At 49.0% G+C, this 22,127-nt stretch overlaps 1 protein-coding gene across 3 annotated transcripts in view; it reads left to right on the top strand.

Moving 5' to 3' along the window:
* Positions 1–4,274: 4,274 nt before the first annotated feature.
* The window catches only part of IKBKE (inhibitor of nuclear factor kappa B kinase subunit epsilon), a 31,412-nt gene continuing 13,559 nt past the window's right edge, over positions 4,275–22,127 (top strand). The window contains exons 1-12 of one of the 3 annotated variants that reach the window (XM_073319754.1): positions 4,275–4,566; positions 7,231–7,354; positions 8,912–9,052; positions 9,761–9,896; positions 11,324–11,505; positions 12,159–12,319; positions 13,731–13,841; positions 16,643–16,822; positions 17,397–17,593; positions 18,938–19,002; positions 19,097–19,188; positions 19,940–20,041. In XM_073319754.1, the coding sequence (XP_073175855.1) occupies positions 7,259–7,354; positions 8,912–9,052; positions 9,761–9,896; positions 11,324–11,505; positions 12,159–12,319; positions 13,731–13,841; positions 16,643–16,822; positions 17,397–17,593; positions 18,938–19,002; positions 19,097–19,188; positions 19,940–20,041 (1,463 nt within the window). In that variant the 5' untranslated portion in view covers positions 4,275–4,566; positions 7,231–7,258. The remainder of the gene's footprint in view (positions 4,567–7,230; positions 7,355–8,911; positions 9,053–9,760; positions 9,897–11,323; positions 11,506–12,158; positions 12,320–13,730; positions 13,842–16,642; positions 16,823–17,396; positions 17,594–18,937; positions 19,003–19,096; positions 19,189–19,939; positions 20,042–22,127) is intronic. The other 2 variants (XM_073319756.1, XM_073319755.1) reach the window with 2 other exon arrangements.

Here is a 22,127-nt window from a genome sequence, read left to right as displayed (position 1 = left end):
TGCCATGTTTGGGGCCCCCAGCCTTGGAGGTGAGCTGGGAGGTGTGGGCAAGGGCACATGTACCTCGCACTGAGATTCACTTGCCATTTGCATGGGATGGTTTAGTGGCTTGAGCACAGGCCTGAGATCCAGGCTCTTTAGGGTTCTAATTCCAGCTCTGCCAGTGAAAGCCATGTGCGACCTGGGGCAAATCACCTCCCCGCTCTGTGCTTTGGTTCGCCCCTCTCTAAAAGGAGAAACGCTGACACTCGGGGGTGGCGGGAGACTTAGTTCATGTGAGTAAAGCACGTTCAGGGTGGAAAGCGCTGATGAGGGCTGAATGGTGTCACGGAGTTGGCTGTTCCAAAGGAGGGGAATGCTCCTGGGGGCTAGTAGTCGCGAGGGTCGAGCTTTGCTGTCTTACAGTTTGGTGCTGGCGGCCGATGGGGCAGGACCTTGGGGTGATTGCTGAGAGGCCCCTTCTGGGTGCTCCGAGTGTACGATGTGAGACCTAATAAGATATTTGGCCTGTTGCGGGGCAGGCACTCACGGTAATGGATTTTTGCAGGTTGCAGTGTCTCTCTTCGTTCCTATGTGTACAATTCCTCTGAGGTTTTCCTACCGAAGAGCACGTGCAAAGCATCGCATTGGATGTCAGATTTCATCTGCCTCATTGGTCTGGATGTCTGGTCTCCGCGGGAGTCCCCACCAAGGGCCAGGACGGGGCAGGTCTGCGGTAGATGTAGCTGGAGCAGGTGCCACCACAGACCGAGCCCTCACCATGGTCCCTGGGGTGTGCAGGACAGAGAGAGAGGTGGCCCTGGCCCTGGAGCACTTGCGATGTTGAAGGACGGCAGAGTGCAGCCTAGACTGAATTGAATAGACCAGACCAGGCGGGGTGGTGGGCGCAGCACCCAGCAGTCTCCTCGCTCCTCTGTGGGAGGTGGATCGGCACTGCGGGCCCTGGAGAAGATGGGCCTTTAGAGCACGGGTGGGGATTGCAGGCCTGACGCTTGCCTCTTCGGGCCCAGAGCTGGAGAAGGCCGCAGGCAAACGCCCACCTTCCTTCCTCCCGCTTTATTTTTGAACCTCTACCGCCACCTTGTGGAGTGTCACTAATTCAGCTTCGGGGAAACGATTGACAAACCCTCTCCCCCCACCCCGCCGCCCATTATACTGTACCACTGCTGCCAGTGTGTGAAAGGGGGACCCTTGAGGTCTGTCTGAGAGAGTTTCACCTTGCTTAGGATACGCTTTATCACTGTGTTTGGAATTTGACTCCCTGTGTCTATTCCTGCTCCAAGGGGCAAGTTGCGCCATAGCATGATCTCAATGGTCTCAAGTTGCAGTGGGGAAGGTTTAGGTTGGATATTAGGAAAAACTTTTTCACTAGGAGGGTGGTGAAGCACCGGAATGCGTTACTTGGGAGGTGGTGGAATCTCCTTGCTTTGAGGTTTTTACAGTCAGGCTTGACAAAGCCCTGGCTGGGATGATTTAGTTGGCGTTGGTTCTGCTTTGAGCAGGGGGTTGGACTAGATGACCTCCTGAGGTCTCTTCCAACCCTAATCTTCTATGATTCCTTTCTCCCAGGGCTGGGCATATGTTAAGGGCTGTTATAAAGAGGACAGTGATCAATTGTTCTCTATGTCCACTGAAGGGAGGACAAGCAGTAATTCATGCTTAATTTGCAGCAAGGCTGATTTAAGTTGGTTATTAGGAAAAACTTTCTAACTCTATAGAGATAGTTAAGCTCTGGAACAGGCTTCCAAGGGAGGTTGTGGCCGTTCCATCGTGGGAGGATTTTAACAGGTGAGACAAACACCTGTCAGGGATGGTCTAGCTTTACATGGTCCTGCCTCAGTGCAGGGGGCTGCACTTGGTGACTTCTCAAGGCTTCTTCCAGCCCTACAGTTCTATAATTCCATGGTTTTTTCCTCATTGCTTTCTGATGACAGGTTTACAATTGTTTCTGATCAGTAGAAGGAATTGAGCATCTGGTTCAGATTTGATGCAGCATTGTAGTGGGGGTGGTAAACTTTGCACTGTGTGGAAAAACCACAAGAAAAGCTTTCAAGGTAAAAGAGCAGAGAGTGAGCGCAAAGATAAGGGAAACTTGGATCTAGTCCCTAACTTTCCCAGAGCTTGGGGGAAACTGGATCCATCCTGTGAAACATCAGCGCTGGATCCAAACATGGTGGGTGTGTTGTTGTAGTGCTCAGAAGTTCTGAACAGGGTCAGAGGCTCCCTGTGCTCAGCACTGCACAGTGTTAGATGAGGTCTGTGCTCTGAGGATCTTACAATCTAATCGTAACTTCCCAAAAGTTTGAGGGATTTTTAAACCTGAAGTTGTAGCTTGGGGCCACCTCTGATTGAAGGGGGCATTTGTTCCTCTGCTGGGTCTGGCTAGGCAGAGCTGTGTTCTCAAAAGAATAGGGAATTGTAGAAGGACCTTCAAATAGGCTGTTTTTTTGCTGTTACAAAATATATTTTATTTGCTTCCTTCCTCTCGGTCTCATCACCACCCTTAGTTCAAATCCACAGAGCCATATGTGAAAGCCGAGGTAGTGTGAATAGTCAGAGGACACTAAAGGCGCTTGGTTTTGAGTGCTCTGACTTTAAATGCAAGGGTTTTGGTTGCTCTTCTGAGCTATGGGCTAGGGTCACATGATCACCACTGGAATTTCCAAGCCCGGGTGTCTGTCATTGAAACAGACAGGCCCCTGTTCATTGAACATGTCTGATGTTCAGGATCAGCTCAGGTAGTCCGTTCATTGGAGTTTTGGGAAGCCAGATACAGGAAGCCATTGTGCATGAATTGGGGTCCTTGACAAGTGTGTGGTGGTTTTGGGGAGCCCGCAAGGCAGTAAAAGGAAAGGAAAGCTGATCCAGTGGTTAAAGCACAAGACTGGACGTCTCATCTGGCATTTTTACAACGGCATGAATACACAAAGGGTTTCCTCTGGTGCTTTGTAAAACTGTCTGTGTGGCTTGGAAATACACTTTTGTTTTTAAAGTGCCTGCATTCGCAACTAAACAGGTGCTCTGTCCCTGGAAGTTGAATGCAGGCGCAGCAGTCTGCAAAGCTGAAGTGGGTGTTCTAAATAGTCATGTGAATGTGAGCATGAAACACTGTATTCTGGCTTTGTTAATATCACTGTGCCCTTGGGCAGGGCTGCATGAGAAAATTGCTGTGGGAATTTCCCTTCAGACTCTTTACTGGTAGAAGCCTCTTCCTTATGTTAACTGCAGCTCACTCATACACTCTGTGCAAAGTCACGAGAACAGAAACAAACTGCAAACTTTTTTTTTCATGGGTAGCAGTCCAGATACCCCAGGTACACAGACCAAGATCTTTGTCTGCTTTGAAGGAATAACATGGAGCAGCCCATCCAGTGTGTACTGTGCATATTTGGTTTCAGAAGTGGAGTGAATTTAAAACTGGCTTCCAAAATCAGTTTGGGGGCTTTAGTTGAACTTGGTAGGACCTGCAGATCTGTATTAAGTGATGTCACTGGGTGAGGTAAAATAAAAATGTGATTTGCAGTGGGGCAAATACAATGCCCCCCTGATGTTTGTAGCAATTGACAGGATTAGTGTTCTTCAGGGTGCAATTTTGACTTAAAGCATAATTTTAAGACATGAATTTCTATTGAGAGTCCTATAGTGACAGTACATCACATAGTCTTTATTGAGTTGTTTTATTCCAGCATCATCCAGAGAGAGCCCCCTTATGCAAGGTGCAGTACTTAGATGTTGTGAGAGAGCATCTGTGCCTCAGAGAGGTTACAAATGAAATAGAGAAGACATACACAGGAAATATTACTCCCAGTTTACAGATAGGAACCTGAGGCACAGAGAGACTAAAGTGATTCGCCTAAAGTCACAAAGAGAATTTGTCAGTGTGAGAGCCAGGAATTGAACCCAGATCTGCTGAGTCCCTGTCCACAGGATTAATCCTCCTGTGTGTGTGTGTATGGAATACAGACCTCAACATTTTAGTTGCCTTTTTTTAAAAAAAAAAAAGGCAAGGATTATCCTTAGGGTTAGGGAAGGGCTGTTCCCCCCACCACCACCCATTTTCATAGCTTCTGATGGGATAATTATTACAGAGTTGTTAAGGTGAGGGAGCAGAATTTGTACCGGGCTGGTTTAACTTTTCATGACAATTTTATATGTGTGTGTGTGTCTGAGAGAGAGAGAGAATACTGCACTGGAGATGAACTTCAGTTCAATGGCTTGACAGGCAGGTCATGATTTGGTCTCTCTTGCTTCTACTGTAAGTCCATCAAAGCAGGAAACAATGATTTGCATTGATGTGCGTCAGCTCAGTGAAAAGGGGTACTGTGTCGATGCTCGCAATGTGTTCAAATGACAAGGGAGAAACTGGACAGTGTCCCTTTAAGAGAAAAAGAAAGCAGGAAGTCTGAGCAGAAAGAAAGTCTCAGCCTGGACTGCGATCCATCCCTGCCTGTGTGGGGTCCCTGTGGCTGCTTTCAAGTGAAAGCTTCTCCCACACCATGGCTTCCAACCTGGGCACTTAAGGGTTTTCATTGCATAGGTTGCTTCTGAGCCAGCTGCTGTCTTCAGGTGAGTGGGAATTTCCTTTCATGTTTGTACAGTCTGTCTTGCAGATGTAAAGAGCGAGGTAAATGCTACGGAATATTCCTCTCTTGGCATCTACGCTGGCTTTGTTACACTGCATTATTCTTAGGGTGGTGTATGGAAACCCCTGATGTGCAACCAGGATTACAGATAGTGCTGGGGTGTGTGTGTGTGTGCATTTTTGTAGCATGGTATTATGTTGTAACAATAGTGAAATGCATTGTTATCCCCACTTGCATGTGATACAGTGTGAGACCAGGACAGTGAGAGAGAGATGGATCATGTGCTGGTGACAGCTGCGAAACGAAGTCTTGGGGTGGGGGGGATGAGAAACAGAGGGAGACTAGAGGTGATATCCCCAAGATCAATACATATTCTATGCTGGACTAGAGCAGAACTGGCTTTCTTGTTCAGGGTGTAAATTCTTTACTGTTAAATCATCTGGCATGATCTGATAGACCATGTTAATCCTGGCAAGAACATTGGCGGGCTCACTTGCTCTTTTTAGCCACTTGTACCTTGAGAACATTTCTGTATTAATATGAGGATTCGCCAAGACTCTTCCTCATTTTCTTTTCTGGGTGCTGATCTAAGGGAGCCTGTAGAATTAGATCAGAGGATGCTCCAGACATATGTGCCCGCTCCCATGAGTGAGGGACCGGGTTTGTGTCCTTTTCGGTGAGCCACGTTTTAAAGAAGTTGATTTAGTTTGAAGAAGGTCCCTATCTCCGATCTTAGGTTTTGTGATCTATTTTTGCCTGGAATTTTAGAGCACATGCCAGGAGAGCGCAGGCCAGAGGGTGCTGCACTGCAGGTGTCCTCCATGCGGCTCGGCAAGCTCACTTTACCATGGACTTGTAACGTTTTGACTACTCAGGCTCTGGACATCTCCTAAAAACAGAGCTGGAAGGGATGATTTCCAGTTTGGAGAAGCAGGCCGTGCACATGGATTGGCTAATAACTGGCTACTTCTATTCCAAGGAGAGCGGGGATGCATCAAGCACTTGGCGAATTATGTGTGTACATCTTTGCCACTGAATGGGGTGAAGGGCAGCTGCCAGGAAGACAACAGCACTGCATGATGGATGCGGTATTTGGGGGTGGGAGGAAGCAAGTTCGGCTCACCACAGCAGGACAGACACCTCTGCAGTGGAACATGGCAGCCATTTGTCACCAATCAATTCTGCACAACCGCTTTCACCTGTGGGGAGAGTGAGCTGATGAGTGGGGTTGGATGGGTATCCCGCTGAAGCCCTGAGCGCTGCTTGTAAGAAGCATCATGTGCCCATCCGCTTCCCATTCCCTAGGGGGTGGTGACCTGACTTCCAAACTGAGTTGTCCAGCCCCGAATACGCCTCAGTTGGCATCATCATGTGAGGGCACAGTGTCGAAGCGTGTGCTTGTGCACCCTTTCCTAGAACAACTAGAGGTGGGCACAGGAGACAGAACTGCAGGCGTACGAAATTCAGGCGTGTTTGGACATGGAATTTTGGTTCAGCTCTTTGTCATGACTGGTTTGGGTGCGTAACTTGGATCTGGATCCCAATTCGGATGCTGAGCTGTTGCCCAGTGTCCCCTCTGCCCATGTGCAATCTCACCCGCGACTCTAGCCTGGGACATCCCACTGTGGAGTTTGACACAAGCTCATTTCTAATAACCACATGAGCTTGAAGGTTCACTGTAATGAAATGCTGCTGCTGGTAAGTGAGATTTGAACGCTGAGCAGAGACAGCGCTACGTCTGGGAATTTTTTAGCTTTCTGGGCAGGAAACTGAGTGCTTCCTCTTTAACCCGTGGCTGTGAAGCTGGTGTTGCAATCCTATAGGCTTCTGTTCTTACAGCTGGGAGGTGCCTCTTACCTTGCAGCCCTCAGTGCTTAGTATTTTCCTTTCATCAGTCAGTGTTTCGTTACCAGCCTGAGTGGCTACTGGCTGGGTTTCCCTGCCCAAGGTTCCCAGCTCCGTCCTTACCCAACTTCTCCCATCCTTTCTGAGCTCTGCTTTCGTGCTGTTTGCAGAGGGCGGTTGGTGGCTGCTTTTTAAGGGAGACAGAAGGACTCCACTTGATCAAGAAAAAGCAGAAGAGTTGGGGGGGGGGGGCAGTGGACACAGATAGGAGAATGGGTGGGGCGAGGTGGGTCAGTAACCGCTGAATAATGATCTGCTGCTAGAGATGGATTGTTCCTCCTTATGCTGATTGGTATTGTCTGTGCACCACTGACCTCTGCTGGACAGAATCCAAACTCGGCTGTGTGTCAACTCTCATCTCTTCTGCTGACCTCTGATGGAGATTCTCCGACAGCTGCAGTGGCAGCAGGCTGGGCTTTAGCCCAAAGGGATCAGACTTCGCTGCTGTGACGTTCTGTGTTGGTTCAGTGACACCCGTGCAGTAGTAGGTATGGCTGGCTGTGTTACAATCAGCTTCTTACGGAAACGGATGGAAACTGAACCCTCCAAGCTGTGGGGGAGGTTCATCTCCTTGTCCGGGCTGTGTGTGTCTTGGTCCCACCTCTCATTTCAGGGAGCAGGAGAAGTGGAACGAGTGTTAGAACAGCAGGGAGGCATGTGAAAGCGCACTGGGGCTGGGCTGCCGGGGTTGTCTGTGTGTGTAAACAGCTCTTTTCCTCACAGATTTGTCTTCTCCTCTCAGCCTCGCAGCTCAGAGGTGAGCTGGCCTCATGCTGAAAATGCAGAGCACGCCCAACTACCTCTGGAACACGGACGATGTGCTGGGCCAAGGGGCTACAGCCAGTGTGTACAAAGCCCGCAGCAAGGTGAGTGAGGGGCACAGGATGGGAAGCCTGAGCTGATTCGGTTGTTTACGGGCAGTACATGGACCCATGTAGGCTCCAACTCGATTCCCTTCCAGTCTGTCCAACCTGGTGGCTCACCCCCCCCCCAGTGACGTAAGGCCAAACCCTCTCTCAACAACCAACCCTTCTCTGATCTTCCAGCTGCCAAAACCTCCCAATCTGTGACATGCTTCCAAACCCACCCTCAAATTCCCAGGTGACAAGCACCCCAACCCAACTCCCCATAGCTGCTCCCACAGCTGGAGCTACCAAGCCTTCCTCTATGTGCTCACGCAACCTGCTGCTCTCAGCTGCCAAACCCTTGGCATGCCCTTCTCATCTCAACTATGCGTAAACGAGTCCTGGGTGGGTGGTTTCTATCACCGTCACTCCGTGTCCTGTTGGTGCCCTGCAGCCATCGCCTCACGCTGCGCAGCCCAGCGAGCAAAGCCAGGGTTGATCTTGTGTCCGTACAGTTGATCATCATTTTACATTCCCTGCACTGCTGTCTTCTGCAAGTGAAGACAGCAGGCTGCGAAATCATCCAAGGCAGTTGCTTGTGATAACCTGATCCAGGCCAGTTTTCATTCGGATGCTGACTTAGGCCATGGTTTTCAAGGGGTAATTTAGAGCAAGGACATGATTGGGTTTTTCAAAATGCCTTGGCTTATCTGTACTCCCATTCTATCCCCATGGTAAAACTCCCTGTAGCCTTGGGGGAAGGGAGAGCTAGGCGAATGCAGAACGTTTCTGAAAATGCCACCCATAATCATTGGAATGTATCGTGCATGAGTTCTAGGATATTAACCCACTGGGATTGGGCCAGATGCTGGTCAGCGTCTCTACTCTTTGAAGTTTATTCAGAGCGTTTTCTCACTGCTCAGTTCAGAGAAGGGCTTTGGAAGGAGATTTGGTTTAAAGGATGGTTTATAATGTAACCCACTAACTCTCGTGGAGGAGAGACTTGGGGTGATGGTTTCAGGTCTCGCTGGAGCTGTTTTACAGAACTGAATAAACATAGCTTTGCAGTGGGGAGAATGGGTGAACCCCACAAAGAAACAAACACACATTGCCAGGATCGTTTGCTTTCCAAACTGCAATGTACTAACCATGCCCGAGCTATTCGGTCAGGACAGGAACTGCATGAGGGCGCCAGGCTGGGTATGAAATGGGGAACAGAAGGAGGGAGAGAGTCAAACAACCAGCTACTGTACTGCAGCCTGTTGAGTGTGTTAAACCCAGGGGTACTCTTGATCTTGCGGGGAGATTTTAAGATGACACAAAGGGGAATTTGATTTTCAATGAGAGCTGGGCATCTAACTTCCCTTTCCGCCTTTTGAAATCCTCCCCCTTAATCCTTTCATGCCCACCTGGAAACTGAGCTGCCTTCTGGCTTCGTTTTGATCGTCCCCTCTAGAACAGAACGTACCCACACTACAGAGCATGTGTTGTCCACTAACCTGTTTTCCTGGCGGGCTAGCATTCCAGCTGGGGGCTGCTCTCTGAATTTGTCCTGTTCCTTTTCTCCTCCTTGCCCAGAGATCAGGAGAGCTGGTTGCTGTGAAGGTCTTTAATAATGCCAGCTACCTGAGACCACAGGAGGTGCAGATGAGAGAGTTTGAGGTGCTGAGGAAATTAAACCATAAGAACATTGTCAAGCTGTTTGCAGTTGAAGAGACTGTAAGTCTGTCGCTAGCTCTGCAATGGGAAAGGTGTGGGTTGATGGTAATGCAGTGGGACTTGGCTTTTAGCAGCTGTGACAAGGCACCGGTTGCTGGGATGGGCTGCTGCTGCCAAATAACCACAGCTTCTTCCTGTGGCTTTTCTCTACTCACCCTCGACCCTCCCTATTGTTTCAGCTCAAAGCACTTCACAACCATTCACTCATGACCTCTTCCAGCGTCCCTGTGGTGGTGTTCCCCACTGATGGATGGCGCACTGAAGTGACTTGGCCAAGGCCCCAGGCCAGCTGAGTGATGCAGCCAGGAATAGAACCCAGGTGCCCTGCCGGCACGTCCAGTGCTTTAACCACTAGTCTACCCGGATTCCCACGCCCTAGGCGATGGAGCCAAGTGTCCTGGATCACACACTCAAGCGGTTCATTGGCCAATTCCTTCGAGTTCTGGGTGTTGTGTTAATCACAGACTTTGTTTTGGGCGGCAGAGCTCATTTTCCCACCCAACGTACTCTTGCCTGTGGAGTCAGTTGTCTCTGACTAGAATTGCCACGTAGGCCGCTCGGGCAAGGAAGGGGTGCCACCCTCCCGTGGACGGGACAAGGGGTGGGACACAGCAGCCTACCCCGGGACTCTGTGCATAACGCAGCGTCACAGGGTCACTGTTTCTCAGGATGCTGCTCAAGGGATCAGTCTCTCCTTCTGCCTCCCAGACTCAGGGAAACAGCAAGCAGAAGGTGCTGGTGATGGAGTACTGCTCACGTGGGAGCTTGCTGAGCGTATTAGAAGATCCAGAGAACTCCTTTGGCTTGTCCGAGTCAGAGTTCCTCATCGTGTTGCATTGTGTTGGTAAGTCTCAGAGCTACTAGCTTGGGTGTCTGTGGCGGGAAAGGGGGATAAACGAGTGCTCGATGCAGCTAGTGTGGACATGGGATTTGCATTCTGCTGTATATAAGAACAGCCATACTGCGTCAGATCAAAGGTCCATCTAGCTCGGTATCCTGTCTTCCGGCAGTGGCCAGTACCAGCTGCCCCAGAGGGAATGAACAGAACAGGTAATCATCCAGTGATCCATCCCCTGTTGCCCATTTCCAACTTCTGGCAAACAGAGGCTAGGGACACCATCCCTGCCCATCCTGGCTAATAGCCGCTGATGGACCTAACCTCCATGAACTGATCTAGTTCTTTTTTGAACCCTGGCCTTCACAACATCCTCTGGCAAGGAGTTCACAGGTTGACTGTGTGTTGTGCGAAGAAATACTGCCTCTTCATTTCATTTGGCGGCCCCTAGTTCTTGTGTTATGAGCAAGCAGACAATAACACTTCCTTATTTACTTTCTCCACACCAGTCATGATTTTATAGACCTCTCTCATCTCCCCCCTTAGTCATTTCTTTTTCTGAGCTGAAAAGTCCCAGTCTTATTAATCTCTCCTCACACCCAGCTCCTCATTAAATCTGCTCTTCTGTAAAGATGTGGATGGGGGCAAAAACTAACTTACTGCATGCCTGGAGGTGCATTTTACAAAGCAGTGTGAATGGTGGAGAGTGAAGGCCTTTGTCTGCCGAATACACAGGGAGTATGGTCCCTCCACCAGAAGTGCATTTCCCCTACCCACTTGTCCTCTGCTGAGGCCAGCTGTGACTGTTAGTCAGCTCCCTTAAGAACTGAGACTGCCAAATTCAGGCCACCAAATGGTAAGCGTGGTCAGTCACTACTGACCCAGGCTGGATTTGAACTAGTAACTTGGCAGGTGAAAGACTCCATACCCTGGAACGGAGCCCCTGTACTGTCCACTTTCCCACCCTGAGAGGCCGTTTGATGAGTGGGCATCTCCAAGAACTTAGGTTGGCAAATACTCTAGGTGCTGCAAAGCTCTCTGTCCCTGTAGCAAGTCCACCCTGAGCATGTCAGGAATGTCTCGCTGCGCTTCTCCATTGGGGTGCTTGGATTCTGAGGATGCCCTTGGCATCCTGGGGGAGCTGAGAGACTGAACTGTGCAAATGAGCAGGCAGGTAGGTTGTGCCCACGCTATCACACGTCGGAGATGGTACGGTTTGCCTCTGCTCCCTTCCCCTCTTCAGAATGGTCCTCGTGCTCGTGATTTTCCTCTGTCTATCCCAAGCTCATGTTTGCTTCACCGGGTCTGAAAGCTGAACCCAGGGCCGCCTGCCTCCCTCAATTTTAGTCCACACTGCTGCTTGTTAGTTAGCCAAGCCAGCTCAGAGAAGCTGCGGCCATTCTCAGCAGTGTCTCACTTCCCCTTTATGCTCGTAGTGGCCGGCATGAACCACCTTCGTGAGAACAGCATTGTCCATCGGGACATCAAACCAGGAAACATCATGCGGCTGGTGGGGGAAGACGGGCAGAGCATCTATAAGCTCACGGATTTTGGGGCCGCTCGAGAGCTGGACGATGACGAGAAGTTTGTGTCCGTCTACGGGACAGAAGAATATCTTGTGAGTAAAGCAAAATGCCAGTTTCTTAACGAGCAAGAGTTCAGGAAGGAAGGGTTACTTTTCTCAGCATACGTGGAATGGTAGGAGCTTGGGCTGTTGCTATGCTTAGTGTATAACAACAATACTTAGCTCTGCTATAGCACTCTGCATAGGTAGATCTCAAAGTGTTGTACATAGGAGCTCACTATCGTTATCCCCATTTTACCAATGGGGAAACTGAGTCAAGGGGGGGTGGGGGAAGTGACTTGCCCAGGATCATCCAGCAGGTCAGTGACAGAGCTTGGGACGAGATCCTAGGTCTCTAGTCTCAGTCCGTTGCTCTGGCCACTTAGAATGGTGGACATCCTCTCTGTCTCCAAGCGTTTCATTCATCGAGACTCATTTGCTTGAACTTCGCTTTCTATGGCCAAGGTTTTTGAAAGTGACTGGAGATTTGGAATGCCTCAATTTTGGGGAGCCCAGCTTACAGGGATCTGATTTTCAGTGCCTACGTTTTCAGAAAACCAAGCCCTCTGAAGTGTTTCATTTTGGGCACCCAAAAATGGAAGAACCCTAAATCACTAGTCACTGGGGAAATCTTGGCTTCCATGACGGATCTGCTATAAGTAAAGCAAATTCATTCACAATGCGTTTCTTCCTCTTCATCCTATTAGCACCCGGACATGTACGAGCGAGCGGTTCTGAGAAAACCCCAGCAAAAGGCTTACGGGGTGACTGTAGACCTGTGGAGCATTGGGGTAACCTTTTACCATGCTGCTACAGGCAGTCTCCCATTTATCCCCTTCGGCGGACCTCGCAGGAATAAAGAAATCATGTAGGTAGTGCCACCGACAGGAGTCCGGTGTTTACATGGGCTTTGTGTTGTCTTTTTTGGCTGAGTTTGGTGAATTGAATTGTGTCCTAAAGTGAGAAGCTGTAAGGAAGAGTGGATGAGGTGAGCTACATGGAGAGTGAGCAATTCACCCCAATCCTGACCTGCAATACCTCTTGCTATGCCGTGCTGTGCCCCACTCCAGATCTGCCAGTGCCTTCTACTCCTTGTGTTGCATCCTTTTCTTGAGTCCTGCCTCTGTCCCGATATGAAGCTCTTAGTCTCAGATGTCTGCTGAAGACCCATTTCAGCCACAGACTCCTCATTGTGCTGATTTTTATTAATGTGGAATTCAATGGGTCTGTTTGTGTTTATGCACCTTAGCTAGCTGATGATTTAATCACCCAGATTCTCACGTATACCTTAGATCTGCTGGAAGTGTAGCCTGCGGCTGGCTTCATCTGCAGTTCCCAGCATGCCCTGCTCCATGCTGCTGGGAGGAAAGGCCTCTTGGGACAAGACAGAATACGAACGATATAGTAGGGACTGCACGTTCTGTGGGGCTGCCCCATCTTGGCAAGTCACCAATACAGCCCCTGCTATTGACTGCCCCTGTGGTTAGCACTACAGTGTCGGGCAGCAAAGCCCACTTGGAGACCAAGCCGGCCATGCTGTCCCTAACTCAAGTACATGGGGGATTAACTGGGTTCTGCTCAGGGTGCGCATCCAGGCAGGAAGACAGCAGAGCTGCAGCTGGCAATCAGTGCCCCTTTCTATGGTACGTTTGCCCTGATAACGGTGTTTCTGTGGCTTTGTGGTTTAACGGCTGAAAGATGGGGCAGCTTCTGACTTGACTTCCATGCTGTTGCTTGAAGTGTCCGCCCTCTTCTCCCCCCCCCCATGTCTTCTGAAAGCGATGCAGCTTTTCCCCCGAGGGATGATGGAAACAGGTTTTGGATTTTTCTTTTCATACCTTTGTACTTCTAGGTTTGGGGGGGGCGGGGGGAGAGGGGTTTGGTGGTTGATGGTTCTGGATCGCAGCTTCAAAAAGCAGATGCCTAAATTGCACCCATGAAAGAGGCAGGTGCAAACTAGTCGAAGCATGTGTGGGTTATGTAGCTGCATGTGCAGTTTCCCATTGGCTTAGCTAGCACACACAGTCTCTGCTTGCTTCTTCCCGTTTGCCTGGCTTTCCATGCACGGTTTAGGCACCTCTCGTTGTTGGTACATTTTGGTTCTGTCCATTGAAACTCCTCCCCTATGATATGGGAAGGTGGAGACTGATTTTCTCCCCTCTCTGTGCCTGTCCTCCCTACGCACTTGCCAAGAGGTTTGCAAGCCCAGTGGTTGGAATGTGCCCAGGGGAGGCCAGTTGTCCAGTTTCCACCCAGCGGAACGACTTTTCTTTCAACAGGTATAAAATAACGACGGAGAAACCTGCTGGAGCTATCGCAGGCGTCCAGAGGCAGGAGAACGGGCCCATTGAGTGGAGCTACGAGCTGCCCATCACCTGCCAGCTGTCTGTGTGAGTACTGGAGGGGGTGGGGTTGCTTCCAGGGAGCTCTCCCTGCTCCTGCTTTGATCATAGGGCCTCCAACCAGTCAGTGAGTGGCACAGACAGAAGTGCTGCTTCGGGTTGGAAAAGAGCACAGGGACTCTGCTCTGCCCTCAGCATACTCCAGGGATGTAGTTATGCTGTTGCAAACGTCCCTCCCATCGTACCCGGACCAGGTGAGTCTGGAATGATATTAATTCCTCTATATAAATGATATTTCTCAATGGTGCTTAAGGAAAGGTAAACACAGTGTTCAATGGGATTTGGGCACTGAAAATCTCGGCTGTAAAAGCCTGGTCGTTCCGTCGGCTGGGCTTCTCCGGGCATCCCGTTTTCTCTGTCTCTGATTATAAGCTCTCGGGGGCAGGGACTGCGGTGTTGTGCGTGTCATGCATGCCTACGCCGCCTCGCTGTGCTCCCCCCCTCCAGTGCCTGGACTGCAGAGATGGTGGAGTTGGCTACATCCTTTGAGAGCTGGGGCTTTTAGCAGGCTCTTGCTTTTTGATCAAAAGGTGCGTGACTTCAATCCCAGCTGCCCGCGATCCTCCCCAATGCCCCGTGTCCCACACAGCGCTGGGCATGCGGCTGGTGTTGAAATAAAGAACCTTGAGTGTGATTAAGGCTTTCAGAGCAGTACAAGGCTCTCAACAAGCTGTGATTGCAGCCTCAAAGAAAATGTGTGGAGCACACTGCTCTCTGTGCCCTTCCTTATAGTTGTCTGTAACTATACCCCTGTGGTCTGTGATGTGCTCATTCATATGTGCCTGGGGCCTGATTCTCATTTATGTTAAGGCTGGAGTGGTGTCAAGGGCTTAAGTGTATATAAAATGCCTCAAAACAGTTCGTGTTTGTCCCGTGCTGTACATCCAGAGAAAGAGATTTTGCCCATTTTGTCACATGTTCCCTCCCAGTTGAAGTGACTCACGTTGTTTTGGTTAATTCCAAAATTTCCCACTATTGACAGTGTCTGTATTAACCCTTTCGCAGCAGAAGATAGTTTTGGTACTTAAAATCAGAATTTAGGGTGTAATCGTGCCATGAGTCCTTATTGAACCTAGCAACCCTAATGACTTATCACAAGGATCGAGCCCAGAACCAGTGTGACCGCATATCCAATAAAGCATATTATTACCTTAATAAATAATGTGAAGACTTCTCACAGGCATGTTAATCTGTAGCAGCTGCACTACTGTGTGGGGGTTGAGTTCAATAATTTCTGCAATGGGTTCTGACTTTCGAGGTGATCCTGCAAGTTCCATTGTCTCTCCTCTTTCTCCAAGAGCTAAATGGTTAATCTTAAAACCCCAACCAGGGAGGATATTTCTTTGTCAATGAGCTCCCCAACTTCTGTCTACTCCCTCTCTTCCCATGTCTCTCAGTTGTGTATTGCAGAATATACACTAATCGGTCCATTTGTGTTAGCACAGGCTCATAATTAGAGAATGAGGCTCTGGGCCAGAATGCTTGGGTTCAGTTCCTGGCGCTGACTCTCAGTGCTGTATTGGGCACAAAAAATGTGGTTAACTTGGGGGTTTTGTCATTTTCCCTCTCCGGGCCTCTGTTTTCCCATCTGCAAAATGTAAATAATTGTATTCACCAACTACACAAAGGAGTTTGGATTCATTCATGTTTGTCAGTGTCTAGGAGGAAGTGCATTATGGGAGGGCATTGGGAAAAACACACATCACTGGTGCTCCATTTTGGAACAGTCTTTCTAGTACTTCATAGCCTCTGTCCCAGTGTCCTTTCTCTTAACATGCTTTGAGGGGATAGTAACTTCCACACTTCCCCTCTGCTTCCTCTTCCCAGTGCCTTGCCTATGCATGGCGCCGGGCATCGTTCATGACAGGAGGGAAAATGAGCCAAACTCCTAATTCCAATTCTACTTGTTTGGTAGAGTGAGTGAGTTTCTTTATGTAGGCTAAAGAGGGGATTTCAGTCTCTAGGGCTGTCAGTCCAGCACCTCTCACCAGCTCTAAATTCACCTTAAAAGAAAATACATTCATTTCTTAAACCCTCCACTCACTCTTCCCCCCCCCTCCAAATCTTTCCATCCTATCAAGATGAGGGTTCAAGGAAAGAGGTTTATAGTCAGTCTATCTCTTCCTGTCTGACAGCCTGTGAACCCGTCTATTTATTGTCTGTTACATCCCCAGGGAAATAAATATGGGGAAAACAAACTCGCTGGGTCCTGAGTTTGATTCATTTGCGAGGGCTAAATTGTAATGGAGCGTCTGGAGAAATGCATGTGACAAGCCCATGGATGCTGGATGAACATTGTATGGGCCTGTGTCAAGGAAAGCTGAACGAATCCTTAATGATGACAAAGCATAGGCATGCGTTCCTGAGAGCTCGTCAGAAGCTATTCGGCCATGCCGTGAAATGGGGAGTGTGTGGCATACAATTTGATGATGTGTCGTCCTTATAATTGCCAGTCCCCTTCCTTTTGTAATTGATTGGAAAGATTACAAAGGGAGTTGGATCAGGATAATATCACGCATGGGTTCTTTACCTGGAGAGCATGCTTTTCATCTGTAGATTTCAAGGCGCTTGACAAAAGAAGGTCTAGTATTCTCTCCGCTTTACAGAGGCATAGAAAGGTGAAGTGACTTGCCCGAGGTCACACAGAGGTCAGTGACAAAGCTGGGAATAGAACCCAGGTCTCCTGAGTCCCAGGCCAGCATCCTATCCATTGGAACACACTGTCTTCTGTTCATATTTGTGTGCGTGCGCAAGAGAATAACATCTTTATTTCCTTTCCTTTGCTTCAGGGGGCTGAAGAGCCAGCTCATCCCCATCCTGGCTAACATTCTGGAAGTTGATCAGGAGAAATGCTGGGGCTTTGATCAGTTCTTTGCTGAAACCAGTGACATCCTGCACAGGATAGTGGTCCATGTCTTCTCCTTGCAGCAAGCTACCATGCACCGGGTCTACATCCATGCCTACAACACGTAAGCACAGCTTAGCCCCTGGCAAATCTGGGAGAAGAATCCAGGCTGAAAACCCAGTGGGGAAAGCAGAAGGTTCAGTTTAATGCTGAGCTGCGCTTTCCCAGGGAGATGGATCAGCTGGAAGGGGTTGCTTATTCCTGTCCCCTGTATGCCTGCTCTGTTGCCCTCCACTCCACAGGAGGCTGCATTTCATTGGAGGGGAAGTGATTCTTGAGTGTGTTTTCGCTCATATCGGGCATACTCTGAAACCCATTGATGTCACAGGCAAGTCTCACCCTGACTTCACTGGAAGTTGGGTCAGACTGCTAATGCTTTCAGGTGGCAGAATGCTAGCGCAATGGCAATCCACAATACGTATCAGTGTGAACAAGTCTGATGCGGCAGGCTGCCAGAAAGCTTTGCTGGATCTCAACTGAGCTTCCTTTGGTGAATGATAAACCCAAGAGTAGGATTTTGGAGGGGATGGTGGGGGCAGAATAATAGCCCAACTACAGCCTATTGTGTGAAATCATCTTGGTTGCTGACAGCCTCATGTTTTATTTCCCTTCCATTCCCTTTTTGGTTTTTGTTTCAGTACCACCATATTTTTAGAAGCTGTCTTCACACAGACAAATATAGCCCCTCCCCATCAAGAATATTTTTTTGAAGGTCACCTGTATCAATTGGAACCCACCCTGCAAGCTCACAATTTCTCCAGAACCACAGAAAATAGCCCTCTGACCTTGCTGAGCAGTGAACCGGAGGAACCAGTGGGAGTGAGATTCAGAGATCGTGAGTACAGTCATCTCGTAAAATGGAGCCTTCTGCTTCCCGTCCAGCCATTTGAGCTCTTCTAGTGAGTTTAGTTTCCGCCATCTGTGTATGCACACACATGGTCACGCTTGCAATGTCCTCCTGATACAGGGCTCTTGGTCACTTCATCTGGAGTCTCACTGCAGAACTGTAACTTATTAGGACAAAGTTCAACAGAGAGGAAGGGATGGTTTTGTGGTTAAGGCATTGGATGTGTTTGGGTTGGGTTCAGTTTTCATCTCTGACACAGATTTCCTGTGTGCCCATGGGGAAGTCATTTAACCTCTCTGTGCCTCTATCCTCAGTCTGTAAATGAGAGTAATAATAATACTCCTTTCCCACCCTTTGTCTGTCTTGTCTGTTTAGATTACTCATTAGGGTGGGAACCATCTCGGGCGATTTCTATGTAGAGTGCCTAGCACAGTGGGGCCAGGACCTGGCTGAGACATCTAGGTGTTACTGTCAGTCAATAAAGTCTGAGCTCTGCTCTGTCTTGCTGAACCCAGAGATGAGGGCGAGTGATCTGGGTGCAGGACTAGGAGCAAGGAATTTCTAGCTTCTCATCCCAGATCGGACACAGATTCCCTCTATGGGCTTGAGTGAAAATTCTCTGCCTCTCATTCTCCATTTGCAAAATGTAAATTGTTTAGCCTTGTCTTAAAGATATGAAGAGGATTAATTAGTTAATATTTGTAATTCACTTGAGAGATCAAAAGTGCTACCTGCTAAGTACTTTTGTGTATTAGGATCCACACTGCAGTTCTCTGCTTTATATTCTCTTTATTCCATGTGCAGAACTCCAGAGCAAAATGTGTTGCAGAGACCCACAATGTGAGCTGGAGAGGAGAACATTACCCTTCCCATTAGATTAGACAGAGAAGTGCCCATACCGCCTTCAGGGAAGGATGCTTTCTGTGTCGATGTCTGTATAATAAAACATTGGTTGAGATGAGAGTGGCAGCCAGTTAAATTCCTGCTTGGGTTTTGTGCACAGGAGCTGATGGTACAACTTCAAAGTTGTGGGGTAAAATTTTAAACATTTCCTCCTATGTGACTTAGAAGCCTAAGTCATTTTTTAAAGTAGAAATGAGACTTCTAAGTCCAAATCTCCCATGTGAAACTGTCCCCCTCCCTCCCCCTGTATCTGTGTAATACCTGTGGTTCACATAGGTGGGCACTAGATGTCAGTGCTGATCCACAGAAGTACAACTCCATGAGACATTCCCTGTTAAGCAAACATGAAGCACGGAGGTCCCTCTGTCCAGTGGGCGATATGGGAAGTATACCCTCAAAGGGCTGTGAATGATGTCTCTTTGTTTTCAGCATCACTTGAGTTTCCAAAGTTTGTCCCAAAGGTTGATGTCCTAGCTGACTGCAGCATGGCAAAGGTACGTTGGGGATTTCAGCTCAAGATTGAAATAGGCTTTGGAAATCGTGCTCAAGTGAAGGAGCGGTCAGTGGCAGTGCCCTTTTCCCTTCTAGGGTGTCCTGAGTGCCGTTCACCAGACACTGAAGATCTCTCGGTCACTTCTGAAATGTCAAGAATTTATTCTGAGAGGTCTTTACTGGGTCATGTAAGTACATGCCGGCCAGTGTGCCTTGCTGGTGCTGTGTAAAGAACAGTGGGAACTGTTTGATTCCTTTTCTCACTGTGTAGCTGATAGAAATACCTTGTGTTTGAGAACCAGATGGCTTACTCAGACAGTCCCCCAATAGTATTCGACAGCGGTGCTCCAAATCTTGCAGTGTCACTGTGTATGCTGCAGTGGTTTGGATCAATACTAGTGTGTGTGTGTGCGTGTGTGTGTGTGTGTGTGCGTGCATATGTAATGTTAGACGTACAAAATAAAACGGGGGATATTCTCTCTGCTGCTCAACTGCAGAAGGGTGTGCATGAATTAGAGACACCTGAGGGCTTCGTTCAGAGCATGTGTTCCAGGTGGAATCCGTGTCCCCATTGTGTCTGTGCACTAGTCATGTTCTGACACTGATGGGTCGGTGCAGTTCAGGCCAGGGTGGTCAATACAGCGGTGTTAATGCACATAGTACAGGGTCTTGCCTGTTTAGACCGTAAGCTCATCGGAGCAAGAACCCTTGTATTCTAGGGCCCCCGATATCAGGTGCTCAGAGCGGTGTATATTCTACCGTTCATGGTTACAAGCACCCAAAGGAACCCCCGAAGCACGAGGCTGGGGCTTGAGGGGCGGGGGCCGGGAGAGGGAGAGGCAGATGTGGTTGGGAGGAAGTTCAAGTGCCCTGTACCCCTCGCTCTGCGTAGAGGGTGAGGGGTGTTGCACGATTCCAGACAAACCCGTCTCTTTGCAGTGAGAGCCTGAAAGCCAAGTGCTCCCGTGTTCTGGAGAGAAGGGAAGCGGCCGTTTCAATGCTGAGCTGCTTGCAGCATACGGAGCTGAAAGCCTTCGTGTTGTAAGTGTCGCTCGTTGCCGTCACTTCTGCAGCGAGGGGTAATGCAGGCACCAGTGCAGGATGCTCTGCAGCTGTGCACGTGTGGTCATGGCGCTGAGCTGTGTCTGTCCCGCACGTGGGCTGAACACGCTCACCTCTGCTCTTCACAGGCCCAGGCCCTTGTCACTCCAGCTTGAGCAGAAGTTATTGCAGCTCTCAGAACGTTAGGGATTGAGAGGGAAAGTTACCAAAACTCCTGTGTGTCTCGGGAGTGCAAGTCTAGCTGCAAGCCACTGGGATCTGTGCTCCTCTGTCACACTGGGGCTTTGGAAAAATCCACCTGAGGCCTCTTTGGTGCCCCCCCCCCACCACACACACACAGGACTGAAGCATCAGGTAAGGACTCTTGGTTACTATAAATCCAAAGGCCGTGTTCTCTTCTCTGGACTTGGGATGATGTAGGTTTCCCACCTACTGTACTGAGGCATCTGCTGCTCTTGTGTGTGACAGAAAAATATGGAGAGCTCCGTTAACATCTCTGTGGTGAATCTGGTGCTGCCTAAATCCTGGGATGGGGAGCAGAACTCCCCAGGGTCACAACAAAGGCCACATGTGCAGCCACAGAACCCAGAACTTAACTGACTGCAGGAGACAAAGAACCAAAAACCAGGGCAGAGCATGTAGATCCTAAGGTGCAAACAAGGGATCCAGAGTGGAACACCAGGAAGAGAACTCCCCTGACAGCCAAGGAGGACGAGGTCCTTTATTATCCACAGAGCTGGTACAGCATAGAAAGTAAGCAGTGCAGTATCCCACCGCTACCCCCACCGATGTAGAGTACCTTCACCCCGACTGTCTGAACCACTTCCCCATTCTGTTTACAGGGCCCATTCACAGTCCTCGTCCTCTGTGCTGAGATCTTCAACCAGTGGTGGCAGTTTTGGTGATGTGGACACTAGTCCACTAGGAATTGGATCTAGCTCACCACTCAAGGCAGTGCTTGGCAGTGCAGCCTATTGGATAGAGCACTAGGCTGAGACTCAGGAGACCCAGCTTCTATTCCTGCCTCCTGCCCTTTGGTGACCTTGGGCAAGTCATTTCCTCTCTGTGTGCCTCAGTTTCCTCATCTGTAAAAAGTAGCTAATGACACTGGTCTCCATTGTAAAACACTTTGAGTTCTACTGATTAAAAAAAATGCTATACAAGAGCTTGATATTACTTTGATAAGTGACATGACCATGGCAATGCTCTGTGCAAGAAGCACTGGTCAGGAGCCATTGCTGGTTATCTGTAGATATTGTGCACCAGATGATTGGGGCAGTGGAGAAAGAGACTCATGAGTAAACTGGGTTGCTGGTGAGGGTTACTTTCCTGCAATCCTTGTACAAGGGGAATGTGCAGGAATGTATGAGCTGAATGGTTACCATTTCCCACCCCCCCTTGGATGATCAGTCTCCAGTTTCATAAGAACTTGGATTTTAGTCCCTGGTGGTCTGGCTGCTCTTTGGGGTTTTTCAGACTGAATATTACAGGGTACAGCAAACTATATAAGCCACAGAGATGAAGTCACAGTGTAAATTCAAGGAGACACCAGTGCTGGAATCTTTGGCTGAATGCAAATGGAAAATAAGAGCCTTGTTGCTCAGTAAAATGAAAACCATGTGACTAATGGCTTACACTGCATTATCCTAAATCCCAGGGGGAGGTCAGTCAGACCAAGACATTGAGTGGAATCCCTGTCCTTTTGGAACAAGAATGGACAAAATCCTGTAGAATTTACTATAAGGAACAATTCTGCATTGGCTCTGGAGGCTGGACTTGAATGTGTGTCTTCTGTCTCTAACCTCTAGGATTCAGACCCATTACAGCGTACTTCTGCTGAACGCTGCCTCCAGCCTGACTGCACTCGTTAGGTTGATGTGCCTTTTATTTCCATGTACGAGGCTCCATTAGTGGAACTTCCATCAGAGACCAGGAAATCTCAGACAATCCTACTAAATCCATCCACTGCGCTCACTGCTGCTCCAGTGAAATCTAAACCCATCTTTGGTTTTTTAGCTCTTACCTCTTTGGTTTATCACCTCCGTGGTGGGAAATGGTGTATATG

Source organism: Lepidochelys kempii, chromosome 21 (assembly GCF_965140265.1).
Source record: "Lepidochelys kempii isolate rLepKem1 chromosome 21, rLepKem1.hap2, whole genome shotgun sequence".
NCBI lineage: Eukaryota > Metazoa > Chordata > Testudines > Cheloniidae > Lepidochelys > Lepidochelys kempii.
The sequence above is the reverse complement of the archived record's forward strand: the minus strand, read 5'-3'. Positions and strand labels throughout refer to the sequence as shown.